General features: G+C 45.7%; 2 protein-coding genes across 6 annotated transcripts; both read right to left on the bottom strand.

Moving 5' to 3' along the window:
* Positions 1-562: 562 nt before the first annotated feature.
* On the bottom strand, positions 563-11,328 carry LOC114018448. Of its 5 annotated transcripts, none has more exons than XM_043535046.1 (5): positions 11,079-11,328; positions 7,778-8,107; positions 6,168-6,479; positions 5,673-5,795; positions 563-4,792 (listed from the first exon to the last, which is right to left on the bottom strand). In XM_043535046.1, exons 1-5 carry the CDS (start codon positions 11,227-11,229, stop codon positions 4,761-4,763), a joined length of 948 nt encoding a protein of 315 aa, XP_043390981.1. In that variant the 5' UTR covers positions 11,230-11,328; the 3' UTR covers positions 563-4,760. The 5 variants fall into 5 exon arrangements, with proteins under 5 accessions (XP_043390981.1, XP_043390982.1, XP_037738494.1 ...); XM_043535047.1 differs by having other exon boundaries at positions 3,585-5,397; XM_037882566.2 differs by lacking the exon at positions 11,079-11,328 and adding an exon at positions 8,376-8,481 and having other exon boundaries at positions 3,585-4,792.
* Positions 11,329-11,464: 136 nt separating this feature from the next.
* Positions 11,465-18,798, bottom strand: LOC114018449 (immunoglobulin kappa light chain). Its single transcript, XM_043535054.1, has 6 exons — positions 16,666-18,798; positions 16,082-16,408; positions 14,501-14,812; positions 13,563-13,673; positions 13,102-13,148; positions 11,465-12,367 (listed from the first exon to the last, which is right to left on the bottom strand). The coding sequence occupies exons 1-6, from the start codon at positions 16,700-16,702 to the stop codon at positions 12,272-12,274; spliced, it is 930 nt and encodes a 309-aa protein (XP_043390989.1). The 5' UTR covers positions 16,703-18,798; the 3' UTR covers positions 11,465-12,271.
* Between the last annotated feature and the right edge of the window lie 815 nt (positions 18,799-19,613).

Below are 19,613 nucleotides of genomic sequence, written 5' to 3'. Positions count from 1 at the left end.
TTAACAACAGGGGACTAGAGCCAGTGTCCTGGCCAATGTCCAACCCTAGTGTCTACACTTTGCCTCCTGAATTTTCTGAGGTTTCATGTAAATTTATTCTTCTCTGCTCTTCTAGCGGAAGTGTTGTGTACGGTTGTTGATGTAAAAAAGAACTGCTGGGTTCTACACCAGAGGTGGCTGCAGGTTAGGGATGGTGTAATACTGCAGTGTATATGTAACCGTGCCTCAATGGGCCACAACTGAGAATACCAAATACAGGACAAACTGCTGAGAAATAGGGAAGATACACCCCCCAGACTGGTGGTTATTCTCCCATAAGATATACCAAACAAGCAACAAAACTTCTGTTTCACCACACTGGCTAACAAAAAGTAAGAAAAGCAGTTTCCTTAGGTATTCCAGTCCTTGTATCACCACCAAAGCACGAGACTTACAGATGAGTGGTTCCTTAAAACCAGTTTCATCAAACAAAGGGTTCTTCTGATCCCAAAGGACCAGCTACACACCCAGGTCAATCTATCAGTCAAATCTTACCCAACAATCATGCTGTTGCCAATCTTTTAGTATCTAGAATCTAAAGGTTTATTTATAAGAAAGATGAGAATTAAAATTGGTTAAAGGAATCAAATACATACAATAATTGCAAAGTTCTTGGTTCAGGCATGTAGCAGTGATGGAATAAACTGCAGGCTTAAGTCAAGTCTCTGGTTGCTTCCAAATCATTGGAAGGTCCTCAGTCTCTTGGTTAGAAACAATGCTCCCTTTAGTAGAAGTCCATAGTCCAGAGGCTTGAGCAGGAAAGAGGCAAAATGGAGGTGTTTCCAGCGCCTTTTATAGCTTCTGCCATGTGGAGGGAAATCCATTGTTTCAAACAAAGCCCTCAGCACAGCTAGTGGAAAATTACAGGTAAAAGATGGAGTTTGGAGTCACATGGTCAAGTCACACGTCCCTGCATGATTCCGCTTAGTCACAAAAGAAGCCATTACCTATACCCCAGACAGAGCGTTCACAGGACAGTCCATGTGAGTTAAGTGTCCTTTTGATGAGCCACTTAACTTGAATGCGTCCTTCAAAATATGCTGGCTAAACATCTTGTTGGTGTTTCCCAGAAGCAAACACATTAGATATACAGGCATAGAGCCAATACTCATAACTTCAGATACAAAAATGATACATGGATGCAAATAGCAACATCATATTCAGAGAACCAAAACCTTTCCATAGACATCTTACATGCCACATTTTGTGCAACCTTTGTTACAACTATATAACAGTGGTAGCAACAGTGATCCACATGGTCATAGTTTAATCCGATAACGTCACGGTATATTTCTGTAAAGGACCACCAGATCATCTAGTCTGGCCTCATGCATATTACAAAGCACCAACACCATCCAGCAACGCTCACACTAAACCCAGCACCCAGGACAAAAGACAACAGCCCAGGACAAAAGAGAAATCTCCACCATTGATATAGGTTTTTCAGACATTCTTATAACACAAAAGCTGCTCTAATACAAAGAATTAATTATAACACCAGATCTTTCCTTTTTCTATTTCAGACTGAACATGCGACTCTGACATACAAGAAGAGAAACGCTCCTCTGTGACTGATGCAGTCTCACTAAAGTGGTTTACATTTTTTAAAAGCAAGAGATGCAAAAAGAAAGAATGAAAGAGAAAGCGAGAGAAATTCAGGAAGTCTCATGTTTGTAATTAGCTATGACGTGATGTGAGTTTGCTTGAAATACAAGAACTTCTATGGTTGTTTCTCTGATCCATAATCTGGGCTGACACCTCCCTTCTTGCAAAAAGCCACATGGGGTCATTTGTGAATTGCCTGCAGGTTGATCAGGCATTGGATTGACCTCTCTTCTCAAACATGGCACTTCCCACACCAGAGCACCTATCACAGAATTCACTCACCGCTAGGGCGCCTCCTCCTGGCTGCTCATGGGATTAGCTCCTTCTGGCTCCAACACCCCTTCTGTCATCTCATTCTTGCCGCAGCCCCACTCGCTCTTCTGGACTCTGCACTTTCCTCTTTCTGGCTTGACTGCTCTCTCTTCAGGCCTTGGCCCTCTGGCCAAGTCACTGGGCGTTTCCCCCCTGCCAGGGTATCAAAGGGCCACAGGACAAACTGTCCCAGGGAATCACCAAACCCACTGCCCTGACAGTGCCACTTCCCCAGTGGCTGGGAGGGGAACCTCGGCCTCTCCTCTGCTCTTGGTTCCAGTTCAGGGACTCTTGAGTCAGCAGCTAAGGTCTGCAATGTCCCGCCTTGCTGGGGCTTCCCCGATTCCTTTCCTACTCCGCCTCTCTCAGGCTTTTGCTCCACCAACCTCCGAGGTAAATCCTTCCTTCGGGGCCTGGGTCCCCAGGGTTTCTCCTCTGCCCTGGGCTTCCTCCTTTCCCTCGCTCATGCCCAGAGAGTGACTGTAGCCTTCCTCACTGCAGCCCTTCTCTGCTGCCGGGTTCCTGGCTTTATACCAGCCCCACCTGCTCCTGCTCGTCATCATTCAGGGCTTATTTAGGCCACCTAATTCCCCTCAGCTGGAGCCTATCCCTTTACGTGGCCCCTTCTCAGCCTCATTAACCCCTTCTGGTCTAGTGGGGGTGAACACCCCGTCACACTCCCTTTCAGCAGGATGGGCATTTGCTGCTGATTGAGGGCGATAGAGTCACCTGCTCAGTTTGTTAGGCTACGTCCTGCACTGGAGGAGGTTTCCCATCCAAGCACTGACCCTCTGCGGAGTTCTCCCAGCCCAAGCAGGCCGTGCTGCGGCTTTGGGGTCAGTGCTTAGATCACAATCAGGCCTGTGTTTTCACATTGTTACTGTCACTCGCGGTGAGCCACAGGGCTGGTTAGACCTCCAACGACAGAATATAGATAGTAAGGGTCAGACTGTAACACCTGTACCCACATGGGTGAGAAGTTACAGATGTGAACGGTCCCTGGAACTTCAGTGGGACCCCTGCCGTGAATAACGGCTCCCCAGGGGGAGTGAGAGGTTCATTGCCTGGCCTCAAATGAACTACAAAGGGCCACATACTTCTCTCAGTGACCCCCTGTAAACCCAGAGTAACTCTACTGCCCTCAGCAGAGTTCTCCTGGGTGTACACCAGCGTCAGGGAGAGCAGAATCTGGCCCAAAGACTGTAAGAATGAGGATGGAGTAGAGCAGAGGTTCTCAAACTGGTTCGCGGACCATCAGTGGTCCGCGAGCTCCATTCAGGTGGTCTGCGGATAGTTCCTTCTAAGGTGCATGCCTGGGCGGCTGCACACAAAAATGAAGAGCCATCCACCTAATTAGTGCAGCCGCGCAGGCGAGGCTCCACTAATTAGGTGCCTGGACCTTGGAGAAGACGCACATGGAAGGTGAGGTGGTGGCCTTGGGGGGGGAATAGGGGGTAGGTGAGAGGGGGCAGTGGGGTGAGAAGAGGGGGTGGGGGACTTTGGGATGTGCAGGGCTGCAGCGGCCAGAGAAAGAGGTGACTTTCCCCAGCTCCAGGGCTGCGTCTGCCGGGGAGAGACCCCCCTCCTTCCCAGCCCCAGCTCGGGGGCTGCTGCAGCAAGGGAGAGAGGGCACATCCATCACATTAGAAAGGTAAGACTACTGCTATTAAAATATGAGTTGTGTGCTTTTATTTGTAGAACAAAAAAACGTTAATTATTATTAAGGTTTTTTTTATTTCGCGCTTTTATCCAAAAGCGGCCTCCACCCAGCTGGAAAGTGTCACTTCTGTCTGGTTCTGCCCCTTCCACCTGCTGTGCGCGTCGGGGGCCAAGGCTGGTTCTGCATCTGGGTTTTTCTGGTCCAGCTTTTGTGACCGGTAACACACCTGAGTCCCAAGCCCAGTCCGGGGGAGATTCAATTTCTCGTGGGTATCAACCTCCCACCTCCCCTTTCAAAACCACCAAGGGCTCGGCTTAGACATGAGAGTAGCTGAGTTCACGGCGACTGCCTGTGTGAGTAAGGCAGGCCCTGAGCCCCACCTCCTCTTACCAGTGCCCAGCCTGTGTAACTGAGTTCGGGATCTCTAGGGGGGAAGAGGGGAAGAATCGTTTCCTTCACAGGTCACGGAACGGTGGTGGAGCCACTCCACAGCTGCTACCCCGACAGCAGGGCTGGAGCAGGCTCTGTGGCCCTAGTGCCCCAGCTCCACAGGGGCTGTTGTCTAGAGGATTGGTGTAGTGGTGGATTCACTCCCTGCCAACCCCATCCCTCTCCCTTGGGCCACACTGAGCAGAGAGCCAATCTCTGGGGCGTACAGGGAGCGCGTAGGTTACACGCAGGCTCCTGCAATCCCGCCCCCCTTTATGAAGTGACACCGCACTGCTCCTGCGGTCTGGGACCCTCTGCACCCCCAGAGGAGTGGGATTTGTCCAGAAAACCACCAATATGTTGCCAAGATACCTGCGGGACAATGTCCTTCATATCACACTAGGAAATCTCCCACCTTCAAGGGTCTGGTTCTTTTTGTGACTTCCTGCTCTGCATAGGCCAGGTGGGCAAGTGGGTTAATCTTCAGTCACAGTGTGGAACTGAGCCACGTGCAGCAGCAGTGAAGAGCAGTAAGAAGCAGTAAAAACAAACCAACAGCTTCTACAGAAAGTCAGCACCTTACAGGATGGTCCTGTCATTGAGATGAGCAGTGAAACAGCTGTGAGTGTCCAGCTTGGATCCCCGTCTGGGCTACGATTTCCCCCTTTTCCCTTTCACTGGTCGCTGCTCCGTGCTCTGGTTGTGATTCCTTGAATCAAACTCCAGTTGGGCACAAATGGTTTGACCCTGTTTGACAACATTCAGCAACGTTAGACACCTCCCCGCAAGGTTAATTAGCCAAACTTTGATAGAGTTGGACACAACAATCAGTTACATTTAGAAACAGATTGTTAAGCTTTATTTAAAATTCCACTTTCCAAACAGTGCACGTCATTAGCACTGAAACGATCATGGGAATCTTGCTTTAAAAGTCCAGCAGTTGGCTGAAAAAGGAGTTTAGGATTGAGACAGTTTTTCATGTACCCAATAACTCCTCTGAGTCTGTGGCTTTCGTTCTTTTGCTGAATTTCCATATGAATCAGAAAAGGCCAAATCCAGGTTTAGCAGAATTACTGGGGCATTTGAACCATCTGCGTCCTAAATTCATTTGTTTTGAAGACCCAGTCAATGGCTCATTAGAGGAAATTAAAGTTTTTCTTCACCCCTTACAGCTGTTTTCTGATCAATTTAAACCCAGGCTCAGATTATCCTGCCACTTCAATGGGAGCTGTCCATTTATAACTGATGGGCTAACCAGGCCTCTGCTGTGTAATTTACATCACTGGTTACATCCCAACGGAATTTGCCCAGCCATGGGAGTTAAACCTGCTTATTTCAGGCAGAAGTTTGCCCTGTGTGATAAAGCAAATGATGAGTGATAGAAATAGTATATTCAGCCATCAGATGCATGGGCGGTTCCAAGCACCGCGCCTGGCTGAATACAGCACTCGTCGCTACAGAAGCGTTGCTGCGTTACATTAATGTAGGAAGGAATAAATGTTCAATGGGGACAAACAGAAGGAACTGAGAGAACTGTTTTTAATTATTTTGTGAGAAATCAGCCCCACTATTAATAGGGCTGCTGCTACGTCTCCACACCTGGGACGGACTGTAGTGTGCTGATTACCTGGATTAGAACAGCAGTGACTCCAGGCCAGGCTCAGGGACACCATCAACACCACCAGGAACATAGCCACTGCGTAGCGCACCGTCTGTGACGCACACCCGCTGGGATGGGCTGTGGAGGAAGCTGACACCAGTGGACGGTCAGGAGGTGAGAATCTTTTTTGAACTTTTTCATTAAACCCTCTGGTTTTAACTTCCAATCCCGGCTCTGTATTCACCTCTCCCCAATAGTTGTTATTTAATTCTTTGCAGTGCTTTATAGGTATAATCTGTGTGAAAGCTGCTCTAGAAATCTGAGCTATATTGTCTTGGGGTCCTTTTAATGTCTCAGTTTAGCTTTCCCCAAATAATCTGCAAATCTGTCTACTTTTAATTACGACATAAAATATTCCAGCTTTCTGGGATGGAAAGTTACATAGAAGCAACTCGGATTGTGCCCACTTGACACCGATTTAACATCAGAGTCTCCATTAGCCTCAAATATCATATCACTCACCTGCAGGATACCTGGTACTTTTCTTCACACTGCTGCCGGAAGAGTTGAATTTGACTTCACAGGTGAAATTCTTCCCACTGGTCCAGGTGTCCATGGGGACGCTGATATGATTTATGAGCGTTAAAGATCCATCCTTTGCTTTCAATAAGCGTATCAGCCCCTGTTCCTGCAGCTCCCCAGAAACACTCCAGGAAACATGGACTGGGCTGGAAACTCCATGGATCACACAGGCCAGATTCACTGTCCCAGTGACTTGACTGCCATGTGGAAATGGGACCAGAAGCATCACCCAGCTGCTCTTGGTATAACTGTCTGAGCAAAAGGAGGTGGCAAATTCAGTGTGATAGTCAGATGAGCTGCAGTCTGATTAAAAATGTTAACCTTTCACTCAGACGCAAGGTGGGTGAGGTAAAATCTTTTATTGGTCCAACTTCTGTTGGTGAGAGAGACAAGCTTTCAAGCTTAGACAGAGCTCTTCTTCAGGTCTGGGAAATAAATTCAGAGTGTAATTTCCCAGATCTGCAGGAGAGCTCTGTGTAAGTTCAAAAGCTTGTCTCTCACACCAACAGGAGAATTCAGTGTGATAATCAGAGAAGCTGCAGTCTGACTAAAGATGTTAATCTTTCACTAAGACATTAATTCAAAGAAAAAAATCTCTTGAAGAAGAAGGAAATATGAAATCACCACGCTAAGACTAAACTGGAATATAGCACAATATATACTTACATTAGCCAGAACGGACATTGTGTCCTCTTTTATCAAGAAATGCACGCTTGAGAACATTTCATTAAATTGAAATATAATTTCATGCAGTCATGTCTCTTAGGTTGGAAATATTCCCCTCCTAGGTGCCCTGAACAGTCACAGAGTAACTTCAATAGTTTTTTCCTGGCACTTTCAAGTTTTTACCTTTTGGATATAAAATATATGTGTATGATATTCCTTCTGTACTCATAGCATTTAATGTTTAGCTGATCTTTTTGGTTTAAAGTTTGCTTTCCCTTTAGCCCTTCATCAATAGCTATGGTATATAATTTCATTTTACTGGAAACATGCAAGGCTAGCCCTAGACCAAAGGGCCCCCGAGGCGAGGAGTGCCCCACCTCTCCATTTGTTAAACTTTTGAATACCGTATTTTTTTATTGCATTTGTAGCCCATTTCACGACTTTGCATGCATGATTTATCCCTGTCATATAAGCCGATAAATTTGCATGCTAGGATCCGTAAATCTGTATTGATTCATGCCCTATATAAGCAAATAAAAAAATATGTTTCCTCTGAGCTTCTAGAATCTTTTTAATTTTAGAAATAACAAATGTACTTACATCAAGAAATTGAACTGTGCACCAACACTGGGTGACCACTATTAATTAGTGTCACAGTAGGTGACAGCCTAAGAATGTTAACCCTGGTCCTTTAGTGCAAAACGTCACTTTTCTCGCCTTTGCCCTCGCAAACTGCAAAAACAGCACCCTGAGCCTGATGCCCTCCGAGCCCAGCATCTCAAGGGGTCACTTGGATCACCTGCCCCCTAAATCCGGCTCTGGGAACATGAAATATGCTTTGTCAATCAGTTATTAATTTCCTTAAACAAGCTATGGTTCCTTACCTCCAACAATCAGCATGGATCCATTCCCGAAAAGCAGGTAGCTGCTGTCTTTATATGCACAGTAGTAAATGCCAGACTCAGTCTTTTGGATATTGCGGATTTCCAGTGTCGAGCTGTGCGTCTCGTGTTTGCAAGCAAATTTACTTACATTTTGATCATCCCAACAGCGCTTAATGCATGTTGGTGTCTCACCTTCTCTTCTCAAATACCAAAACATGTTACTTCCTGCTTTCAAGTTTTCTGTGGAAGAACAGTGGATCTTTGCAGTGTCACTAACTTCAACAAACTGGATCCGCTGAATCTGGTGCAGAAATAACTGCACTCCTAGCACTGGAGAAATAAAATATCGTTATAGTCAGTGTCCATCTGGTCTCCAACTGCCACAGATGGAATGGATAGCTCAGCACTAGAAATTACTTAATCTGTTAGTTATTCTCTGCATCCAAAATGCTAAAAAAGCTGCTCTAACTTTATACAAGTGAATGGAAATGCAATTAATATCCAGCAAAAGTTTCAAAACATATCATAGATATTCAACACTGGTGTCCTACTGAAGAGGCTGTTTTCCCAATTCCAGAGTTTAATGCAGAAGTTTTACCTAAAGAAGATAAAACCAGATACTCGGCAAAGATCATTTTCATTAAACAAGTAGAACAAAATCCTGACTCATAGGCCCAAAGGCTGATGCCTAGTGCACTGCTGCAGTGACTGGGTACAGTGTCTTGGTCATTTCCAGGGAGGAACGCCTCCGAGGAGGATGTGCTGTGCTGATAGATACTAGAGGGGTGGGTTAAAGAATCTACAGAGGGTACAACATTTCTTGTAGAATTTCTGTGCATTCCAATGGCACAGAGGTGTACTATAATGATTTAGAATAATTTTAACATCCAGAACATGGATGATCTATGCAAACAAACCCACATGATTTTGGAGCACAAGTCCCATTGACTTTCAAAGGAGAATGCTCCTAAATCACTTAGTTCTTTTGACAGCCCCAACCTAAGTCTCTCCCCAGCCTTCCACGTTTGGTCCATTATTGTATCATATTTCTTGGTGCTACAACACTGACCTGTAATGAACTTTTGGAGTCTCATCTTGGCGGACTTAAATTGCACCTTTAATCATCAAACTGAGGCCTTAAATTACACCTTTAATCATCAAACTGAAAGCTCCGACATGTTTGAGAAACAGAGAGGCACCTAGTGGGATTTACAAACATGGCTAAGCGGGACAGGGGCCTCACTGCTACAGAAGTCAATGGAAGCTAAACACCTCACATGCCTCCCTTTGGATCTAGCAATGGATTGGCTAAAAATGAACGGAACATGGCTGGTTAGAGAGCTGCATCTGGCTCTACAGAGTATGCAGAGAGAAGTAAAGCCGTATTTGTCAGTGACCCTTCTGAAACAGTGGGCAATAGAGGGCAACATGGGCTCGTGAGTAGAGCCATTTGTTCAGAAAAGACCAGATTTCCCTAGGTGCTTTGATAGCATCTCCTTAGACCACACCCCACTTCTGAGGCTGCACTGAATGGCTGCAGCTCCCCTGGATCGATCTGTCATAAACTCCTTCCAGGCAGCTCTCTAAAGCTGGGGACCATCGTCCTTCCTTCCTTCCCTTCTACCCTCCCCTGCCTTCATCCCCCACATGGCTGGGGAGCGACCTGGGCTAAATCCTGCAGTCCCTGACTGAGGCAATGTGAAGTGGAAGCAGGAGTTTGGCTGACGAAGGATGGCTGGACTGGCCAAGATTCTGCCTGATTTCTAGCCCAAGGGCATTACTCACAATTACACAGCTTCCCCTTTGCACCAATGCAAGGAAGAGTTTAGGGGAGCAGAAATTACACTGACAGCCACTTCCAGGCCCCTGTGCGTTACCATGGTGGAAAGGGGCTTAGTGCAAATGAGAATCCAGTCCCCAGGGTCACTGTTAATAGTCTGCATGTTGTCAGTGGTCGTACAGATAAGACCATAGAAATCATAACGTTATTCGAGCACGTCTGCCCAGCCCAGTTCCTGTAAGGGCCTGTTATCACTCCCCCAGTAACACTGACTGACAATGGTACAAAGCCCTATTTACTGCTCTAGGGATCCCAGTGCAATGCTTTACAACGTACAGTGCTTTAAGGAACTGAACGTAGGTGCTGAGCATAAAAGCAGCTGAGCACCCACCTCTCCCCTTGATTCTGCAGAGTGTGGCAGGTGCCGAGCACGTCACAGTAGGTGCCTCAGCAGGATTGGGCCCTTATGCTGTGCATAGAAATCTCTTCATGAACTGTGGGGGTGGAGCGGGGCAGCTGTTTGACAGCCCCACAGCAGCCCTGCGCAGTGGCTTAGGGCAGGAAGTGGAAAGGCACAATGTAGCCAACTGCAGCGACAGGAGCAATTTTACATGAATGTAATTACCAGGGCTGGGCAGAAAATGGATTTCCCACCCCACACAAATTTTAAGATACCGAAAAATGTTCCCATCTCGAATTGGGATGAAAAGTCAAAATCTCAATTTTCTTGAACCAAATACCCAAAAATAATTTTTGGTTTGGATGAATGGGGGCATTTTCTTTTCACAGTTATGAGTATATTTTTTATATAATTTTGAGTATATGAAATGATTTAAAAAATTTCAACTATAATTAGCTTAAATTTCGAAGCAAGAAGTCATTGGGAACTGGGAAAACTGGAATTTTTCATTCTGTAAAATATCAAAATGAAACATTTCAACAATTTTGAAAAACCTTTTTTCCAAGTAAAAAAATCTTTATCAAAACCAACCCTTTTCCCACAAAAATTTCCCATTTCATTGAATTAGAATTTTCTGCTATAGAAATGTTTCTTCTAAAAACTGCCAAGCAGGCCTAGTAATTACCCACCTGGGAAGGGAACCAAGGCACCAGAGCCAGCTGCTCTCGTCTTGCAGAAAGCATCATGGGATTGCCAGGGAGTTCAAGTCACCATTCAGTCCAGCCCTCAGGTTTAAGTTTCAATGGAAATCTGGGCCCTCCTGCAGCCCCGGTGGGTTCAGTACGCAGGGTAATATAGGACCAGATTCAGACCGTGAGTCATTCATTTTTTATTGGCACTCATAGAATCATAGAAATGTCAGATTGGAAGGGACCTCAAAAAACCTTCAAGTCCAGCCCCCTATGCTGAGGCAGGGCCAAGTAAACCTGGACCACCCTTGACAGGTGTTTGTCCAACCTGTTCTTAAAAACCTCCAGTGACGGGGGTTCCACGACCTCCCTTGGACACCTGATCCCGAGCTGAACTAACCTTGGGTTAGAAAGATTTTCCTAGTATCTCACCTAAATCTCCCTTGCTGCAGATTAAACCCATTGCTTTTTGTCCTTCCTCTGATGGGCATGGAGAACCATTGATCACTGTCCTCTTTGAAACAGCCCTTAGCATATGTGAAGTGTGTGTAACAAGCGGTGTGTAGCACATTGGTTGTATCATCCTTTAAAAGAAACACACATGCTAAGTGGGATAGAAAGTACTGGATTCTGCTCTCAAAGGTACAGGTGTAAATCCAGAGTAACTCACTGACTGCAACAGAGCTCCTCCAGATTTACACTGCTGTAAACCAGAGCAGAATTGGGCCCAAAGGATTTAAGAGATCACCTTCCTTATTACACAATATGCTGAGATTGATGCATTGAACAGGTAAAAGAGGCAACACAAACATCACAAGTGGGGTTGCCGGCCCTTTTTAATGAGTGACAGAATGACAGCTTGAAGAACAAGAAGTTGTGATGTGCAGGTTCAGGCACCAGGAGAGCTCTAGTCATTGAAAACGTGTTGTTATTGTTAGATGGTGCAGAGGGGCTGGCATATGGGGGCCTGTGGATCTCGCCCATGGGGAAAAGCAGCAGTCTCTAGAAGGGACACTGTATTAGCAGCTCCAGCACGGGCCTGGGGAGAGATTCTCATCACTCAGAGCTTCTACCGCATCCATCATTCCCCTTCAGAATCCCGTTGCATTTCCATGTAACGTGAGCACAAGCCTGCTGAGGATCAGCTGGGAGCTGTGGCGTATACAGGGGCTGCATGTCCCCTCTGCAGCCTCCTGCCGTCCAGCCTCACTCTTTGTGCCGGGAAGCTGCAGCCGTTCAGCTGTGTCCGGGTCTCTCTGCAGATGAGGGGAGGAGGAGGAGGATGATAATGATTGTATTATCATAGCACCCAGGAGCCCCAGTTATGCATCTGGCCCCTTGGTGCTCGGTGCTGCACAAACACAGAACAAAAAGACAGTCCTTGCCCCAAAGAGCTTCCAATCTAATTCACAAGTGACGTGTAAAGTCATCTACACCATGTGCCTTTATATCCCAAAAGGAGATTCTCTTTGGGGATCTTCTGACCTTTATATTTGAAACATAAGTGGAGAAAATAAAAAAGAAAATAGACTGAGATAGCCAGCTGGAAGAAGGCTCTGTCTACGTCCAATCAGCAGAGAACCAGCCATCAGTTCCCACGTGCGGATTCCCCTGCACGAGACAGTTCAGGGTTTTACACCTTTTCCTCTGGCTGATGGCTGCATCGTGCGCCCGTCGCGATTCCGTGAATCGAAATCCAGATGAGCGTATAAGATTCCACCCTGTTTGGCGACAGTTAGTAAAATTAGCCCCCTCCTTGTAAAATGAAGGGACACAAGCTGAGACAGAACCAGACATCCAAGTGAGTTTAGCCTGATGAAAAATTCCCTCTCATCTCTGATTCTCCTGCTTGTCCTGTAAATGGTGCGTGTTATCAGAATGGAACCCAGCACTGGATTCTGACTTTAAGAACTGAGCTACTGACAACATTCTGCCAGATCCAAACCCCATGTCAATGGACAGTTTCCTATTGAGGTCACTGAACTTTGGATCAGGCCCACAGCACCTGTCACTGGAAAATCTTCATGTGCCTTACAAATATAAGATAAAGTGCTGTAAGAAATTCTAAGTGCCAAAAATGTTCCCAGCTACACACAAAAACCCTCCAATACGTCTGTTAGTCTTTTAGGTGCCACAGGACTCTTTGCCGCTTTTACAGATTCAGACTAACATGGCTACCACTCTGATATCATAAGTCTTGTTATCCACTATTTATGTAGGGGGAAACTGAGTCACAGAGCACTAAGTGACTTTCCCACTATCCTACAGATAACTTTGCTACTAACGTACTGTAAGACTCCGTGCTCTCCTTCAGCTACTTCAATAGCTAGTTCTCACTTTCATCTTCTCCTTCTAGAACAATCAATTTAAGTGCCAAATATATGAAGCTGATGGATTAGAAATGCCTGAGACAGACACGTTGATTTAGACAGAGACAGTTTGCAAAGAGCCGTACCTGGTGCTCCTGTGAAGCCGGGGGTGCTGAGACCCTGGGCTTGAGTCCTGGAACAAACAAAGACAACAGTCAAAGTTCCTCTTCTACAGTCACTCCCCCAGCTGTAGTTCATTGACTAATGGTGCATCCGAGCTATGGATGCCCAGGGCACCACCATGCATGGCAAATGGAGCGAGGCTCATCAGAAAGGCTAGTGCTCTTTGTGAGCTATACACAAGGTCCCTGGGCCAGGGGCAGTAGAAGCCTTTCTACATCGCTCCCTTTGTCACGGAGAACAAAGCCGTTCTCCCGACACAGGAAATTCAAGATGCAGAAAACAAACATTCGGAGATCAGGGCTGGCAGTTGTGACATTTGCAGCGTGTTCATGTGTTGGACGGGACAGTTGCAGTCCCCAGTAGCAAGCAGGGGAGCAGGATTTCTCTCTGTGGGAGAGTGGCTGGGCTGGGCTGTGTTTATTACCTAGTGCGGAAGGGCAGAGGGTCCAGACGAGGCTCAGAGACACCACCAGCAGCAGCAGACCAGCTCCAGCCACAAGGGGCACAATGTAATGTGAGCACTCCCTGGCAGGGGCTGTGGAGGAAGCAAAAAAAGAGACACACGTGCATGACTTCAGCAAAGAGGGTCGTGATGCCCCCACATCCAGCTCTTCTCTCCTGATCCCCATTTCACCATGGACCTTAACCCCCAAGGAGTGAGGATACAGGAGCCTTCAGCACCTTTCAGCCTCTCTCTGTTGTGCCCTTTTCATTAGGCCGATGATTTCTCCTGTAATCAGAATCTTCTCTGCACCTTCTGCCATCTACAAAATCCTCCCTGTAGATCTCGCCTCACCTCATCGCCTCTCCACATCCCACCAGAAAACAGCTCTCTGCACCCTCAAGTACCTCTGTTCCCTTCTCCCTCTGATACTGGTCATCATTTAACTCGGTAGGATGCTTTACAGATACAGTTGGTGTGAAAGTTTCCAGAGGCAGTTACTGTCTTCTGAACAATGCAATTCCTCGTCTCCTTTCCCAAAATTCTCTGCATGTCTACAAAATCCTCTCTATAGGTCTCTCCTCATCTCATTGCCTCTCCATCACTTTGCATATCTCATTGGAGAGCATGTCTTCTCAAATGTCTCTTAATTCCCCTTTATTTATTATTTAACTCTTTACAGGGATTCATATCTACAATCTGGGTGAAAGCTGCCCTAAAGGTCACAACTAAATTGTCTTGTGATCCCTGTAATGTCTCGTTTCCTTTCCCCAAATTCTCTAGAGAAATTCTAACTAATAGGACATAGACTATTCCAGCTTTCTGTGATGGAAAGTCATGTAGAAGCTGCTCTGAGTATGGCCACTTGACACCTATTTCACATCTGAGTCTCCCTTCACCTCAAATATAATATCACTCACCTGCAGGATACCTCGTGCTTTTCTTCACACTCTTGCCAGAAGAGTTGAATTTGACTTCACACATGAAAATCTTCCCACTGGTCCAGGTGTCCATGGGGACACTGATGTGATTTATGAGTGTTAACGATCCATCCTTTGCTTTCAATGAGCGCATCAGCCCCTGTTCCTGCAGCTCCCCAGAAACACTCCAGGAAACATGGACTGGGCTGGACACTCCATGGATCACACAGGCCAGATTTGCTGTCCCAGTGACTTGACTACCATGTGGAAATGGGACCAGAAGCATCACCCAGCTGCTGTTTGTATAACTGTCTGAGCAAAAGGAGGTGGTGAATTCAGTGTGATAGTCAGATGAACTGCAGTCTGATTAAAGATGTTAACCTTTCACTCAGACACAAGGTGGGTGAGGTAAAATCTTTTATGGGACCAACTTCTGTTGGTGAAAGAGACAAGCTTTCAAGCTTCCACAGAGCTCTTCTTCAGGTCTGGGAAATACATTCACAGTGTACAGAGTAACAGCCGTGTTAGTCTGTATTCGCAAAAAGAAAAGGAGGACTTGTGGCACCTTAGAGACTAACCAATTTATTTGAGCATGAGCTTTCGTGAGCTACAGCTCACTTCATCGGATGCTCATGCTCAAATAAATTCATACGCATTGTGAAGACAGTGGTCACTTTGAATGGGCTATTACCAGCAAGAGAGTGAGTTTGTTTGTGGGAGGGCGGAGGGTGAGAAAACCTGGATTTGTGCTGGAAATGGCCCAACTTGATGATCACTTTAGATAAGCTATTACCAGCAGGAGAGTGGGGTGGGAGGAGGTATTGTTTCATGGTGTCTGTGTATATAATGTCTTCTCCGATTTCCACAGTATGCATCCGATGAAGTGAGCTGTAGCTCACGAAAGCTCATGCTCAAATAAATTGGTTAGTCTCTAAGGTGCCACAAGTCCTCCTTTTCTATTCACAGTGTAATTTCCCAGATCTACAGGAGAGCTCTGTGTAAGTTCAAAAGCTTGTCCAATAAAATATTTTATCTCACCCACCTTGTCTCTATTATATATCTTAGGACCAACACAGCTACAAGATGAGTGGATAAAAATCTTTCACTAAGACATTAATTTTAAAAAAATCTGTTGAAGAAGGAAGTATTAAATTACCATGCCAACACCAACTAGGAAATAGTGCAATAAATATCCACACCTGCTAAAAGAAAATTATGTGCAATTTTATAAAGAGATGCACTCTTAAGACCATTTCATTAACTCCAAATATTGTTTCATGCAGTCATGGCTCTTAGGCTAGAAATATTGCCAACCTAAGTGCCTTGAATAGTCACAGAGAAACTGTGAAGGTTTATTTTCAACTTTTTCAAATTTGAAGTTTTCTAGTTATGAAATATACGCCTAATATGCTCCTTCTCTGTCCATAGCATTTAATGTTCAGCTGATCTTTATGATCTAAAGTAAGCTTTTCTTTTAACTGTTCCTCAGTAGCTATGGTATCTTGTTACATTTTAATAGGAACATGAAATATGCTTTGTCAAGCAATCATTAGTCTCCTTAAACAAGATATGGTACCTTACCTCCAACAATCAGTGTGGATCCATTTCCAAAAATCAGGTAGCTAGTGTATATAAATGCACAGTAGTAAACGCCAGTCTCATTCTTTTGGATATTGTTGATTTCCAGTGTCGAGCTGTGTCTCTCATGTTTGCAAGTAAATTTACTTACATTTAGATTATCCAAACAGTACTTAATGCATATGGGTTTCTCTCCTTCTCTTCTCAAATACCAAAACATGTCATCTCCTTCCATTTTTTCTTTGGAAGAACAGTGGATCTCTGCACTGCCATTAACTTCAACAAACTGGATCTGCTGAGTCTGGTACAGAAATAACTGCACTCCTAGCACTGGAGAAATAAAATATTTTTAGTCAGTTTCCATCAAGTCTCCAACTGCCATAGATAAACTGGCTAGTTCAGGAACAGCATATACTTAGTCTGATAATATTTATGCTCTGCTAAATAAACTTGCTATAACTATGTACAACTAAATGGAAATGCAATTTATATCCAGCAGAAGTTTCCAAACATATCAGATATTCAACACTGATGTCCCACTGAAGAGGCTGTTTTCCCAATTCCAAAGCTCAATGCGGATGTTTTACCTAAAGAAGATAAAACCAGGTACTTGGCAAAGATCATTTTTGTAAAAAAAAAAAAAAAAAAGGAAAAGAAAATCCCGACTCGCTAGCCCAAAGGCTGATCTCTAATGCACTGCTGCAGTGACTGGGTACAGTGTCTTGGTCATTTCCGGTGAGGAATGCCTCTGAGGAGATGTGCTGTGGTGATAGATACTAGAGGGGTGGGTTAAAGAATCTACAGAAGGTACAGAATTTCTCTGCATTCAAGATTAGTCCATAATTATCCCATATTTCTTGGTGGTACAATGCTGGCCTGTAACAATCATTTGGAGTCTTGTCTTGGAAGACTTTAATTGCATTTTAAATCATCAAATTGAAGCTCTGGCATGTGTGAGAAATGAGACAATGAAGGATACAATTTTCAAAATGCCCAAGTCCCTTTTTCAAGAGACTTAGGGCCAGATTTTCAGAAGTATTTGGGTGCTTATAGATGCAGAGAGGCCCCTAGTGGGATTTTCAAACACGGCTAACAGGGTTAGGAGCCTCAATCCTACTGAAGTGAAGGGCCTCATCTTGGAGCTAGCAATGAACTGGCTAAAAATGAACGGAACATGGCTGGTTAGAAAGCTGCGTCTGGCTGCACAAAGCGGGGAGAAAGAAGTAAAGTGCATCTGTCAGTGTCCCTTCTGAAACAGCTGATAATAGAGGGCAACCTGGGGTAGTGATCAGAGCGACTGGCTCAAAAAAGAACAGATTCTCTAGGTGACTTGGCCACATCTCCTTAGACCACACCCCACTTCTGAGGCTGTACTGAATGGCTGCAGCTCCCCTGGATCCATCTGTCACAAACTCCTTCCAGGCAGCTCTCTAAAGCTGGGGACCATCGTCCTTCCTTCCTTCCCTTCTACCCTCCCCTGCCTTCCTCCCCAACATGGTTGGGGAGTGACCTGGGCTAAATCCTGCAGTCCCTGACTGAGGCAATGTTAAGTGGAAGCAGGAGTTTGGCTTGACGAAGGATGACTGGATTGGCCAAAATTCTGCCTGATTTCTAGCCCAAGGGCATTACTCACAGTTACACAGCTTCCCCTTTGCACCAATGTAAGGAGGAGTTTAGAGGAGCAGAAATTACACTCAGACCCACTTCCAGGGCCCTGTATGTTACCGTGGTGGAAAGGGGCTTAGTGCCTATGAGAATCAGGTCCTCAGGCTCGCTGTTAAGGTGCTGAATGTTGTCAGAGGTAGTACAGACAAGACCAATAGAAACCATAACGCTATTCAAGCACAATGTCTCCCCAGCCCGGTTCTTGTAAGTACCACCCTCCGAATAACACTGATTGACAATGGCACAAAGCCCTATTTACTGCCATAAGGATCCCAGTGACAATGTGTCATAATGTGCCGTGCTTTAAGGAACTGAAGGCAGGAGCTGATCCTAAAAGCAGCTGAGCACCCACCACTCCTCTGGACTTTGCTCAGTGTTGCGGGTGCCCAGCATGTCACAGGAAGTGCCTCAGCAGAGTCAGCATCATGCAGGATTGGGCCCTTATGCTGTGTATGGAAATCTCTTCATCCACTGTGGTGTGGAGCGGGGCAGCTGTTTGACAGCCCCACAGCACTGCACAGTGGCTTAGGGCAGGAAGTGAAAAGGAGCAATGTAGCCAACTCCAGCTACAGAAGCAAGTTTACACTCATGTAATTACCAGGGCTGGGGCAGAAAATGGATTTCCTACACAAATTTTCAAGATATTGAAAAATTTTCCTGTGTCAAACTGGGATGAAAAGTCAAAATCTCAAACATTTTCTTGAACCAAAAATCATTTTCTAGCCAACCAACCCTTGAAATTACCCAAATGGGAAGGTGGCCAGGTCACTAGAGCCAGCTGCTCTCATCTTTCAGAAAGATTCATGGGATTGCCAGGGAGTTCAAGTCACCATTCAGTCCAGCCCTCAGGTTTAAGTTTCAACTGAAATACGGACCCCTTTGCAGCCCCATTGACTTCAGTACTCCGGGTAACATGGGACCAGATTCAGGCCCTTATTCATTCATTTTTATTTGCATTCACAGAAACGTCAGGCTGGAAGGGACCTCGAAAAGTCATCAAGTCCAGCCCCCAGTGCTGAGGCGGGACCAAGTAAACCTGGATCATCCCCAACAGGTGTTTGTCCAGCCTGTTCTTAAAAACCTCCAGTGACGGGGATTTCACAGCCTCCCTTGGAAGTCTGTTCCAGAGCTGAACTCCCCTGAGAGTTAGAAAGATTTTCCTAACATTTAACCTAAATCTCCCTTGCTACAGATTGAGCCCATAACTTCTTGTCCTGCCTTTAGCAGACATGGAGAACAATTGATCACCATCCTCTTTGAAACAGCCCTTACCATATGTGAAGAGCTTTGTGTGTAACAAGGGGTGTGTAACACATTGGTTGTATCATCCTTCAAAAGAAACAGATATGAAATGGGCTAGAAAGGGCCAGATTCTGCTCTCAGAGATACTGGTGTAAAACTGGAGTAACTCCACTGACTGCAACAGAGCTCCTCCAGATTTACACTACTGGAAAACAGAGCAGAACCTGGCCCAAAAGATTTAAGAGGTCACCTTTTCTTATTACACAATGAGCTGAACTTGATGCACTGAACAGGTAAAAAAGGCAACGTAAACATCACCAATGGGGTTGCCGTCTCTTTTTAATGAGAGACCATTCGAATGACAGCTTGAACAGCATCTTGTGATGCAAACAGGCAGCGTGTGCAGGTTCAGGCACCAGGAGAGCTCCAGTCACCGATAATGTGTTGTTATTGTTAGGTGGCGCAGAGGGGCTGGCGCAGAGGGGCTGTGGATCTTGCTCCAAGGGGGAAGCAGCAGCCTGCAAAGGCAGCACTGGGGTAGCAGCTCTAGCCCTGGCCTGGGGAGAGATTCTCTTCCCTCCCAGCTCCTCCCACATCCATCCTTCCCCTTCACAATCCCACGGCACGT

Source organism: Chelonia mydas, chromosome 24 (assembly GCF_015237465.2).
Source record: "Chelonia mydas isolate rCheMyd1 chromosome 24, rCheMyd1.pri.v2, whole genome shotgun sequence".
Classification (NCBI taxonomy): Eukaryota; Metazoa; Chordata; order Testudines; family Cheloniidae; genus Chelonia; species Chelonia mydas.
The sequence above is the reverse complement of the archived record's forward strand: the minus strand, read 5'-3'. Positions and strand labels throughout refer to the sequence as shown.